This window comes from Manacus candei, unplaced genomic scaffold (genome assembly GCF_025592945.1).
Source record: "Manacus candei isolate 608988 ecotype Guabito, Panama unplaced genomic scaffold, ASM2559294v1 h1tg000488l, whole genome shotgun sequence".
Classification (NCBI taxonomy): domain Eukaryota; kingdom Metazoa; phylum Chordata; class Aves; order Passeriformes; family Pipridae; genus Manacus; species Manacus candei.
This window is the reverse complement of record NW_026138536.1, coordinates 20,410-31,967: the sequence shown is the minus strand read 5'-3', so window position 1 is coordinate 31,967 and position 11,558 is coordinate 20,410. Positions and strand designations below refer to the sequence as shown.

The window sequence follows — 11,558 nt, the reverse complement described above, 5'->3', positions numbered from 1 at the left end:
AAAACTGAGCCCCCAAAATCCAAACAGAGACCCCAAACTGAGACCCTCAGAGACCCCCAAACCAAATCCAAGACCCCAGAGCCCCCAAACTCAGAGCCCCCAAACTGACCCCCAGAGCCCCCCAGACCCAAACTGAGCCCCCCAAACCCAAACTGAGCCCCCCCAGACCCAAATCCAGACCCTCAGACCCCCAAACCGAGACCCCCAAAATCCAAACTGAGCCCCCAGACCCAAACTGAGCCCCCCAACCCCCCAAACCCCAAACTGAGCCCCCCAAACCGAGACCCCCAAATTCCCCAAACCCCAAAAATCAGACCCAAACCCCCCCAAACTGAGCCCCCCCCCCGGAGCCCCCTCACCGAAGTCGACCCCCTCGGACACCTTCCCTCTGGCCACGGAGAGCAGGACGGCCCCCTCGGCCGTTCTCACACGCCTGGGGGGCACGGGGGGGTCACACCCCAAAAACACCCCCAGGACCCCCCAAAAACCCCAGGACCCCCCAGAGACCACCCAGAGACCCCCCAAAAACCCCCAGGACCCCCCAAAGACCCCCCCAGGCCCACCCCGGTCTTGAATTCAGAGCTCACAGCCCCAAAAAATACCCAAAAACTCCCTGAGACCCCCCCAAAAATCCCCTCCCAACCCCGCCCAGCCCAAAAGACCCCCCAAAAAACCCCAAAGACCCCCTAGAGACCCCCCAAAGACCCCCCCATGTCCTCCCTGGTCTCAAATTCGGAGCTCGTGGCCCCCCCAAAAAAAACCCCAAACCCCCCCTAAAAATCTTCCCCCAGCCCCAAAGACCTCCCAGGACCCCCCAGAGCCCCCCCAAAACCCCCCAAAAAACCCCCCAGACCCACCCATGTCCTCCTGGTCTCGAATTCAGAGCTCAGGGTCCCCCAAAAAAACCCCAAAACCCCCCCCAAAAATCTTCCTCCAGCCCCAAAGACCCCTCGGGATCCCCAGAGACCCCCCAAAAAACCCCAAAGACCCCCCCGAGACCCCCCCTGACCTCCTGGTACTTCTCGAGGGCCACGCTGGTCTCGGCCCCGTCCTGGGTCTCGATGAAGAGCAGTTTGTTCCTCTGGATGTTCTCCAGGATGCCCTGGGGGGGTTTTGGGGTTTTTGGGGTTTTTGGGGTTTTTGGGGTTTGGGGGGTGTGGGGGGCTCTGGGGGGTTCAGGGGGTTTGGGGTTTTTGGGGTCTCGATGAAGAGCAGTTTGTTCCTCTGGATGTTCTCCAGGATGCCCTGGGGGGGATTTAGGGGTTTTTTGGGGTTTTGGGTTTTTTTGGGGTTTTATGGGGTCTGGGGGGCTTTGGGGGGGGTCCTGGGCGGTTTAGGGGGGTTTTGGGGGTCCCCCCTGCTCGTCCCATGGGGGTCTCCAGGGACAGGGACAGGGGTGGGGGTTTAGGACGGTTTATGGGGTTTTTGGGATTTTGGGGGTTTTTGGGGTTTCTGGGGGTCTGCGGGACTGGGGTTTTTTTGGGGTGGGTTTGGGGGGTCCCCGGGGGTCCCAGGGGTCTCGGGGGTCTCACCTGCTCGTACCAGGAGGCCACGGTGCTCTCCAGGGACAGGGGTGGGGTTATGGGGGGGGTTATGGGGTTTTTGGGGTTTATGGGATTTTGGGGGGTCTGTGGGACTGGGGGTTTTTGGGGTGGGTTTGGGGGGTTCCCGGGGTCTCGGGGGTCTCACCTGCTCGTACCAGGAGGCCACGGTGCTCTCCAGGTAAACGTAGCTGGTGAAAAAGGCCACGAGCCCGTCGGGCACCACGGCCGAGAGCTCCAGCAGCAGCTGCCCATAGTTCCTGATCACGGCTGGGGGGGCACGGGGGGGGCTCAGGGGGGGCTCTGGGGGGGCTCAGGGACCCCCAAAACCCCCCCAAACCCACCCCGAAAACCCCCAGTCCCACAGAGCCCCCAAAACCCCCAAAAACCCCAAAAATAACCCAATAAACCTCCAAAAACCCCACAGACCCCCAGAGACCCCCCCCAGATCCTGATCCTGGTCAGGGGGGCTCAGGAACCCCCAAACCACCCCAAAAACCCCCAGTCCACAGACCCCCCTAAAACCCCAAAAAAACCCAAAAACCGCCCAAAAACCCCCTCAAAAAACCCCAAATCCCCCCAAAATCCCCCAAATCCCCCCCAGACCCACCGATGTCCTCCCTGGTCTCGAACTTGGAGCTCATGGACACCTGGTCGTTCCCACGGCCCACGATCTGGGGGTTTGGGGGGGATTTGGGGTTTTTGGGGGGGTTTGGGGGCATTTGGGGCATTTGGGGGATTTGGGGGGATTTGGGGAGTTTGGGGGGATTTGGGGGATTTAGGAGGGTTTGATGGATTTGGGGGGTTTGGGGGATTTGGGGCATTTTGGGGGGTTTGGGGTTTGGGGGCATTTGGGGGATTTGGGGAGTTTTGGGGGATTTGGGAGATTTGGGGGATTTGGGGTTTTGGGGGGATTTGGGAGGATTTGGGGGATTTAGGGTTTTGGGGGGATCTGGGGGTTCTGGGGGGTTTGGGGCGTTTTGGGGGGTTTGGGGGATTTTGGGGGATTTGGGGGATTTTGGGAGATTTGGGGGATTTAGGGTTTTGGGGGAATTTGGGGGATTTGGAGGATTTGGGGATTTTGGGGGAGATTTGGGATTTGGGGGTTTGGGGGGATTTGGGAGGTTTTTGGGGGTTTTGGAAAGTTTGAGGGGATTTGGGGTTTTGGGGGGGATTTGGGGTTTTTGGGAGGATTTGGGATTTTGGGGGATTTGGGGTGGATTTGGGAGGGTTTTGGGGGTTTTGGAAGCTTTGGAGTGGATTTGGGGTTTTTGGGGTGTTTTTGGGGTGGATTTGGGGTTTTTGGGGTGGTTTTGGGGTGCCCCCGGGGGTCCATCCCCCCCTCACTCACCATGGGGCAGAGGCAGGTCCGGGCCAGGGTCATGCTGAAGGTTGCCATGGTAACGGGCCGGAATCCCAGGATTTTGGGGTAGAACTCCAGGGGGGACAAAGTCTGGGAGGGGGGGGAATTCGGGGGGGCTCAGGGGGGCTTTTGGGGGGTTTTTGGGGTATTTTGGGGTGTTTTTGGGGTCTCTCACCCCCGAGGTGACAATGAGGGTCTATCAGGGGGATTTTTTGGGCTACTTTGGGGGTATTTTGGGGTCTCTCACCCCTGAGGTGATGAGGGTCTCTCAGGGGTATTTTGGGCTATTTTTGGGGTATTTTGGGGTGGTTTTGTGGTGTTTTTGGGATATTTTGGGGTGTTTTTGGGGTCCCTCACCCCAAGCTGACGATGGGGGTCTCTCAGGGGTATTTTGGGGTGGTTTTGGGGGGGTTTCAGGGTGTTTTTGGGGTATTTTGGGGTGGTTTTGGGGTCCCTCACCCCCCAAGGTGATGATGGCGGTCTCTCAGGGGTATTTTGGGCTACTTTTGGGGTATTTTTGGGGTATTTTGGGGTCCCTCACCCCCAAGGTGATGATGGGGGTCTCTCAGGGGTATTTTGGGGTATTTTGGGTTATTTTTGGTGTATTTTGGGGTGTTTTTGGGGTCTCACCCCCAAGGTGACGATGGGGGTCTCTCAGAGGTATTTTTGGGGTGTTTTTGGGGTATTTTGAGTGTTTTTGGGGTCCCTCACCCCCGAGGTGACGATGGGGGTCTCTCAGGGGTGGTTTTGGGGTATTTTTGGGTGGTTTTGGGGTGGTTTTGGGGTGTTTTGGGGTGTTTTTGGGGTCCCTCACCCCCGATGTCACGATGACCGACTGAACCTCTCGAACACGGGTCTGATGGCGATCGAGGCGTCCAGGCAGCTGGGGGGGGGGCAGGGGGGTCTCAGGGGGGTCTCAGGGGGGTCTCAGGGGGTTCCTGCCCCCCCCAAGCCCCCAAAACCCCCAAAATCCCCCCCAAAACCCCCCGGACCTGAAGTGCAGGACGGGGTTGGCGATCGTGGGGGTCCGGTCGTCGAAGGGCTCGATGATGATGGTGAACCCTGGGGGGGTTGGGGGGGCCTCAGGGGGGGTTGGGGGGATTTGGGGACCCCCCCCCCCTTTGCTGTAGGTGCTGACCAGGGTTTGGGGGGGTTCTGGGGGGGTCTGTAGGATTTTGGGGGGTTTTGGGGGGTAATTTGGGACCCCACCTTTGCTGTAGGTGCTGACCAAGGTTTGAGGGGGTCTGTAGGATTTTGGGGGGGTAATTTGTGACCCCACCTTTGCTGTAGGTGCTGACCAAGGTTTGGGGGGGTCTGTAGGATTTTGGGGGGGTAATTTGTGACCCCACCTTTGCTGTAGGTGCTGACCAAGGTTTGGGGGGGGTCTGTAGGATTTTGGGGAAGGTTTTGGGGGGGTATTTAGGACCCCACCTTTGCTGTAGGTGCTGACCAAGGTGGCGAAATTGGCCACGAGGGTGATGGGGGAGAAATCGGCCACGTCGGGGAGGGCGAGAGTGCGGAGGAGGGAGTGGAGACGCTCGGCACAGAACCTGAAATGGGGGGGAAAATGGGGTCAGGGGGGCACAGGGACCACCCTGGGACCACCACTGACCACCCCAGGGACCCCCAGGGACCCCCAGGGACCCAGAGTGCGGAGCAGGGAGTGGAGACGCTCGGCACAGAACCTGGGGGGGGGAAACAGGGTCAGGGACCACCTGGGACCACCCAGAGACAACCCCGGGGGCACAGGGAACACCCCAGGGGGGCACAGAGATCACCCAGCGGGGTCCCAGTCCCAGTTTTTGGGGGTCCCCGTCTCAGTTTTCAGGATCCCAATCCCGTTTTTGGGGGGTTTTTGGGGTTCCCAGACCTGAGGGGTTTCCTGTCGATGCAGACCCTGTCGTGCAGGTCCCTCAGGAAGGCGGGGGGGGCTGCTTTGGGGGGTTTTTGGGGGTCCCAATCCCGTTTTTGGGGGTGCTGATCCCGTTTTTGGGGGGTTTTGGGGGTCCCAATCCCGTTTTTGGGGTGTTTTTGGGGTTCCCAGACCTGAGGGGTTTCCTGTCGATGCAGACCCTGTCGTGCAGGTCCCTCAGGAAGGCGGGGGGGCTCAGCTGCTGCACTCGGGGGCCCCCTCAGCTGCGCCCGCAGGTGCTCGACCAGGCGGCGCAGGAACCCCACAAAGTGCTCGGCCGTGCGGATCGACCCCGGGACGGCCTCTGGGGGGGACCCCAAAACCATGGAGAGACCCCCCAGGACATGGAGAGATCCCTCAGAGCCCCCCAAACCCAACAGGGACCCCCCAAACCCAACAGGGACCCCACAAAGTGCTCGGCCGTGCGGATCGACCCCGGGACGGCCTCTGGGGGGGCAATAAAGGGGGAAAGGGGGACCCCAAAACCATGGAGAGACCCCCCAGGACACGGGGGGACACCCCCAGGACACAGAGAGACTCTCTAGGACATGAACAAACCCCCCAGGACATGGAGAGACCCCCCAGAGTCACAGGAACCAACAGGGACCCCCCAGAACCCAAAGGTGGGTGTGGGAAGGTCCTGGGTGGATCCCAAAGGTCTGAGGGGGATCCCAAGGGTCCGAGGGGGGTCCCAAGGGGTCCGAGGGGGCTCCCAAGGGTCTGAGGGGGATCCCAAAGGTCTGGGATGGCCCTGGGTGAACCCTAAGAATCTGAGGGGGCTCCCAAGGGGTCCGAGGGGGCTCCCAAGGCTCTGAGGTGGATCCCAAAGGTCCGAGGGGGCTCCCAAGGCTCTGAGGTGGATCCCAAGGGTCCGAGGGGGTCCCACCCCGTGCCCACCTCTGAGGATCTCGTCGGGCAGGACGGGGTTCCCCAGCAGCAGGTCGGAGTCTCGGGCGGCCCCGGCCTCGCGCAGCCCCTGAACCAGGCGCTGGTACTCGGCCTGCAGCCGCTGGGCGTCCGTGTCCTTCACCCTGGGGGGCTCAGGGGTCACCCCAAAACCAGGGAGACCCCAAAGAACCACCCCCAAAACCCCTGAGACCCCCAAACCCCCCAAGGATCCCCCCCAACCACCCCCTCAGCCCCTGAACCAGGCGCTGGTACTCGGCCTGGAGCCGCTGGGCGTCCGTGTCCTTCACCCTGGGGGGGTCCCAAAACCCGGGGGGGTCACCCCAAAACCCCCCTGAACCCCCTGAGACCCCCCTGGATCCCCCAAACCCACAGGGATCCCCCCCAGCCCCTGAACCAGGCGCTGGTACTCGGCCTGGAGCCGCTGGGCGTCCGTGTCCTTCACCCTGGGGGGGCTCAGGGGTCACCCCAAAACCATAGAGACCCCAAAGAACCACCCCCAAAACCCCTGAGACCCCCCTGGATCCCCCAAACCCCCCAGGGATCCCCCTCAGCCCCTGAACCAGGCACTGGTACTCGGCCTGCAGCCGCTGGGCGTCCGTGTCCTTCACCCTGGGGGGGCTCAGGGGTCACCCCAAAACCATAGAGACCCCAAAGAACCCCCCTGAAACCCCTGAGACCCCCAAACCCCCCAGGGATCCCCCTCAGCCCCTGAACCAGGCCCTGAACCAGGCCCTGAACCAGGCCCTGCCCCTCGGCCTGCAGCCGCTGGGCGTCCGTGTCCTTCACCCTGGGGGGGTCCCTGAGTCACCCCAAAACCCCTGAGACCCCAAAAACCCACCCCCAAAACCCCTGAGACCCCAAAACCCCCCCTGAGATCCCCCTGGATCCACCAAAGCCCCCGGGGACCCTCTAACCCTCTCCTGGGGACCCCCCAAACTCCCCCAGGGACCCCCCAAGCCCCCCCCAAATCCCACCAGGGACCCTCTAACCCTTCCCAGAAGCCCCCAAACCCCCCCAGGGACCCCCCCAGGACCCCCCAGACACCTCTGGACCGTGGCCTGCAGCGTGGCCACGTTGCTCTGGCAGCGGTCGAGGGTCCTCCTGGTGATGGTGACCCCCATGGCCTCGATGCACACGTTGTCTGGGGGGGGGCCAGGGGCTGTTTGACCCCCCTGGGACCCCCCCAGGAAAGGTCCGGGGGGTCTCACCGATGTTATGGGGGTGGTTTTGGGGGTGTTTTGGGGGTGTTTGGGGGTGTTTTTGGGGTCTCACCTATGTTATGGGGGTTGTGGGGGGTCCCTGGGTGTCTCTGGGGTTATGGGGGGGTCTCTGGGGGTGTTTTGGGGGTGTTTTGGGGTGGTTTTGGGGGTCTCACCAATGTTATGGGCCTCATCAAACACGACCACCGAGGACCTGGCGAGTTCCCCCGACACCAACCCGGCGATTTTGGGGTCCAGCAGGTAATGGTAGCTGTAAACCACCACGTTGGCGTGGGGCAGCTGGGGGGGCACCACAATTAGGGGGGTCCTGGGGGTCCCTGGGGGTCTGGGGGAGCTCAGGGAGGGGGGTTTGGGGGGTCCCTGGGGGGGTTTGGGGGGTCCCTGGGGGGGTTTGAGGGGCCCTGGGGGTCTGGGGGAGCTCAGGGAGGGGGATTTGGGGGGTCCTGGGAGATGTTTGGGGGTCCCTGGGGGGGTTTTGGGGTCCCTGGGGGGGTTTGGGGGTCCTTTGGGGGTCTGGGGGAGCTCAGGGAGGGGGTTTTGGGGGGTCCCAGGGGGTTTCGGGAGGGTCTGGGGGTGGTTTTTGGGGTCTGGGGAGGGTCTGGGGTGGTTTTGGGGGTCTGGGGGGGCCTGGGGGTGTTTTTTGGGGTCTGGGGAGGGTCTGTGGGGGGGTTTGGGGGTCTCAGGGGGTCTGGGGAGGGTCTGGGGGTGGTTTTTTGGGGTCTGGGGAGGGTCTGGGGGTGGTTTTTGGGGTCTGGGGAGGGTCTGGGGGTGGTTTTTGGGATGGTTTTGGGGTCTGTGGAGGGTCTGGGGGTGTTTTTTGGGGTCCCAGGGGGTCTGGGGAGGGTCTGGGGGTGGTTTTTGGGGTCTGGGGAGGGTCTGGGGGTGTTTTTTGGGGTCCCAGGGGGTCTGGGGAGGGTCTGGGGGTGGTTTTTGGGGTCTGGGGAGGGTCTGGGGGTGTTTTTGGGGTCCCAGCCCCCCCACCGAGGTCCTGGCCATGAAGTAGGGGCAGAGGCCCCGCTGGCGGCCGAGGGTCCTCAGGTCGTCCAGGTTGTGGACCCCAAAGGGGAGGGGGCTCTGCCGGCCCCGGGCCTCGAACTCCTGCAAGAGACCCCCAGAAGGGGGGAAAACACCCCAAAATTGGGATAAAATACCCCAAACTGGGAGAAAACAGCCTAAAATTGGGAGAAAACACCCAGAAACGGGGGAGACAGACCCCAAAAAGGGGGAAAAAACCCCTGAAATGGGGGGAAAAAACCCCTGAACTGGGGGAGACAGACCCCAAAAAGGGGGGAAAACCCCCTGAACTGGGGGGGAAAACCCCCAGAACTGGGGGGGACAGACCCCAGAAAGGGGAACTGGGGGGTCCCACCTGGAAGAAGCTGCAGGAGGGCCGGGGGGGCCCCTCGGGGGGGGTCCCGCAGGTACGAGGCCGTCAGGGCCAGGCAGCGGCTGTCGACGTCCTTCCCGAAGCGCAGGGCTGACACCTGGGGGCAACTGGGGTCAGCTGGGGGCAACTGGGGGCAACTGGGACCAACTGGGACCCCCAGAGCCCCCCCCAAATCCCCTGGGACCCCCCAAACCCCCCCGATCACCCTGGGACCCCCCAACACCCCCCCGAGTCCTTCCCGAAGCGCAGGGCTGACACCTGGGGGCAACTGGGGTCAGCTGGGGGCAACTGGGGGCAACTGGGATCAACTGGGATCTGCTGGGGTCAACTGGGACCCCCAGAGCCCCCCCTGATCCCCCCCAACCCCCCTGAGTCCTTCCCGAAGCGCAGGGCTGACACCTGGGGGCAACTGGGGGAAATGGGATCAACTGGGGTCAACTGGGACCAACTGGGACCCACTGGGATCAACTGGGACCCACTGGGACCCCCCAATCCCTTGGGAACCCCCCAACCCCCCAGGATCTCCCCCTCCCATCTCCCACCGCCCCCCCCCTCCTCCCCAGCCCCCCCTGGGATCCCCCCCAGCCCCCCCAGTCCCCCCCCTCCCCACCTCGGGGTGCACGCAGAGGTTCTTGCGGGAGCTCAGGGCGAGCCCCAGGAAGGGCAGCCCCCCCCCTCCCCAGCCCCCCCCAGATCCCCCCTGGGATCCCCCCCAGCTCCCCCCAGCCCCGCTGGACCCTCCTCAGCCCCCCCAGCCCCCCCGGACCCCCCCCCTCCCCACCTCGGGGTGCACGCAGAGGTTCTTGCGGGAGCTCAGGGTGAGCCCCAGGAAGGGCAGCCCCCCCCTCCCCAGCCCCCCCAGATCCCCCCTGGGATCCCCCCCAGCTCCCCCCAGCCCCGCTGGACCCTCCTCAGCCCCCCCAGCCCCCCCGGACCCCCCCCCTCCCCACCTCGGGGTGCACGCAGAGGTTCTTGCGGGAGCTCAGGGCGAGCCCCAGGAAGGGCAGCGGCTCCCCCAGGTCCTTCTCGTAGCATTCCAGAAGCTTCCGCAGCTCCTCCACCACCTGGGGGGCCACCGGGACCCACAGGGATCCAATGGGACCCACGGTGACCCACAGGGACCCACAGGGACCCAATGGGATCCACGGTGACCCACAGGGACCCACAGGGATCCAATGGGATCCACAGGGACCCACAGGGATCCAATGGGATCCACAGGGACCCCACAGGGACCCCCCACCCCCCCAGGACCCCTCCCCACCTTCTCGATCTCGGGCACCGTCCGGGAGCAGTAAATGAGCTTGGACACGTCCAGGGGGTGGGCCTGGGGGGGAAAGGGGTGGGCTGGGATCCACTGGGATCCAATGGGATCCACTGGGACACCTGGGATCCCCCAGAACCCACCAGGATCCCTCAGACCCCCCTGGGACCCCCCAGACCCCCCCTGACCCCCCCTGACCCTCTGGTAGGCGACGATGAGTGAGAGCAGCGACACCCCTGAACCCCCAGAACCCCCTGAGATCCCCCAGGACCCCCTGAGATCCCCCAGACCCCCCCAGGACCCCCCCAGGACCCCCCAGGATCCCCCTGGATCCCTCAGCCCCCCCCCAGGATCCCCCCTGACCCTCTGGTAGGCGACGATGAGCGAGAGCAGCGACACCCCTGAACCCCCAGGATCCCCCAGGACCCCCCCAGGACCCCCCAGGACCCCCGCTGACCCCCCCAGACCCCCCAGGACCCCCCCAGACCCCCCCAGGACCCCCCCAGGACCCCCCTGACCCTCTGGTAGGCGACGATGAGCGAGAGCAGCGACACCCCTGAACCCCCCAGAACCCCCCAGGACCCCCTGACCCCCCTCAGAACCCCCCCAGGACCCCTCAGGACCCCCCCAGGACCCCCCTGACCCTCTGGTAGGCGACGATGAGCGAGAGCAGCGACACCGTCTTGCCGGTCCCCGACGGCATCTCCAGCACCCCGTGACCCTGGGGGGGGAGTTTGGGGGGTCACCCCGAGCTCGGGGGGCACCCCAGAGCCCCCCCGGACCCCCCTGGGGGTCGGGACCCCCCCCCCCGGGCCCCCACCTTGGCGTCCAGGGTGCGTTTGAGCTCCAGCATGTAGGAGAACTGCTCGGGGTAGATGAACTCGTAGGGGAACAGCACCAGGAGCCCGTCCACGTTCAGCCTGGGGGGTTTGGGGGGGTTTGGGGGGGTTTGGGGGGGTCTGAGGGGGTCTGGGGTCTGGGAACAGCACCAGGAGCCCGTCCACGTTCAGCCTGGGGGGGTTTGGGGGGGTTTGGGGGGTTTGGGGGGGGTTTGGGGGGGTCTGGGAACAGCACCAGGAGCCCGTCCACGTTCAGCCTGGGGGGGTTTGGGGGGGTCTGAGGGGATTTGGGGGGGATTTGGGGTGGTCTGAGGGGATCCAGGGGGAATTTGGGGTGGTCTGAGGGGATCCAGGGGGGTCTGGGGGTGACCTGGGGGAATCTCGGGGGGTCTCGGGGGGATTTGGAGGGGTTTGGGGGGCTCTGGAAGGGTCTGGGGGGATCCAGAGGGATCCAGAGGGATCCGGGGGGGATCTGAGGCGCACTGGGAGCTCGCGGGGGGCGAAATTCGGGGAAAGGGACCCCCCGGACCCCCCGAAACCCTCCTCGGGACCCCCCAAAACCCCCCCCCGGGGCTCTCGAACCCCCCTCGGTGCCCCCAAATCCCGCCCGATCCCCCCCAAATCCGCTCCCCAAACTCCCTCCGGGACCCCCAAAGAGCCACGACCCCCCCCAACCCCAAAACACCCCAAAACCCCCCCAAAACCCCCCCCGGGACCCCCCAAACGCCCCCAATTCCCGCCCCTCCCCCACTCACTTCATCCTGCCCTCGCGCCGCCGCCGCGGCCCCGCCCCCTCCCCGGTCCCGCCTCCTGATTGGGCCGCGCCGGACCCGCCCCTCCCTCCCATTGGCCCCCGGAGATGCCCGTCACGAGGGGGCGGGGCTGGAGGGAATCGAGCGCCGAGCGATGGATCCGGGGAGAGAATCGAGTGCTGAGTGATGGATCGGGGGAGAATCGAATGCTGAGTGATGGATCGCGAGGGAATCGAGCACCGAGCGATGGATCGGGGGAAACTGGGAGGGACTGGGGGGGATTGGGGGGAACTGGGGGGACTGGGGGAGATTGGGGGCAACTGGGGGGGATTGGGGGGGACTGGAGGGGACTGGGCGGAACTGGGAGGGCCCGG

The 11,558-nt window shown here is 64.6% G+C and overlaps 2 protein-coding genes across 2 annotated transcripts; both read right to left on the bottom strand.

The window, feature by feature from the left end:
• Positions 1-359: 359 nt before the first annotated feature.
• LOC127465778 (general transcription and DNA repair factor IIH helicase subunit XPD-like) lies at positions 360-3,553 on the bottom strand (the record flags this gene model as incomplete). Its single annotated transcript, XM_051776302.1, has 6 exons — positions 3,535-3,553; positions 2,893-2,994; positions 2,152-2,215; positions 1,690-1,811; positions 1,010-1,102; positions 360-433 (listed from the first exon to the last, which is right to left on the bottom strand). Coding segments are annotated over exons 2-6 (401 nt in total), but the record flags the coding sequence as incomplete, so codon positions are not given.
• Positions 3,554-3,649: 96 nt separating this feature from the next.
• LOC127465781 (general transcription and DNA repair factor IIH helicase subunit XPD-like) lies at positions 3,650-11,249 on the bottom strand. The gene is given in 16 exon segments (XM_051776311.1): positions 3,650-3,787; positions 3,897-3,966; positions 4,336-4,454; positions 4,951-5,033; positions 5,035-5,120; positions 5,714-5,847; positions 6,770-6,866; positions 7,101-7,224; positions 7,927-8,043; positions 8,315-8,354; positions 8,356-8,429; positions 9,283-9,396; positions 9,594-9,656; positions 10,237-10,314; positions 10,414-10,513; positions 11,188-11,249. Coding segments are annotated over 16 exon segments (1,365 nt in total). The 5' UTR covers positions 11,193-11,249; the 3' UTR covers positions 3,650-3,726.
• Between the last annotated feature and the right edge of the window lie 309 nt (positions 11,250-11,558).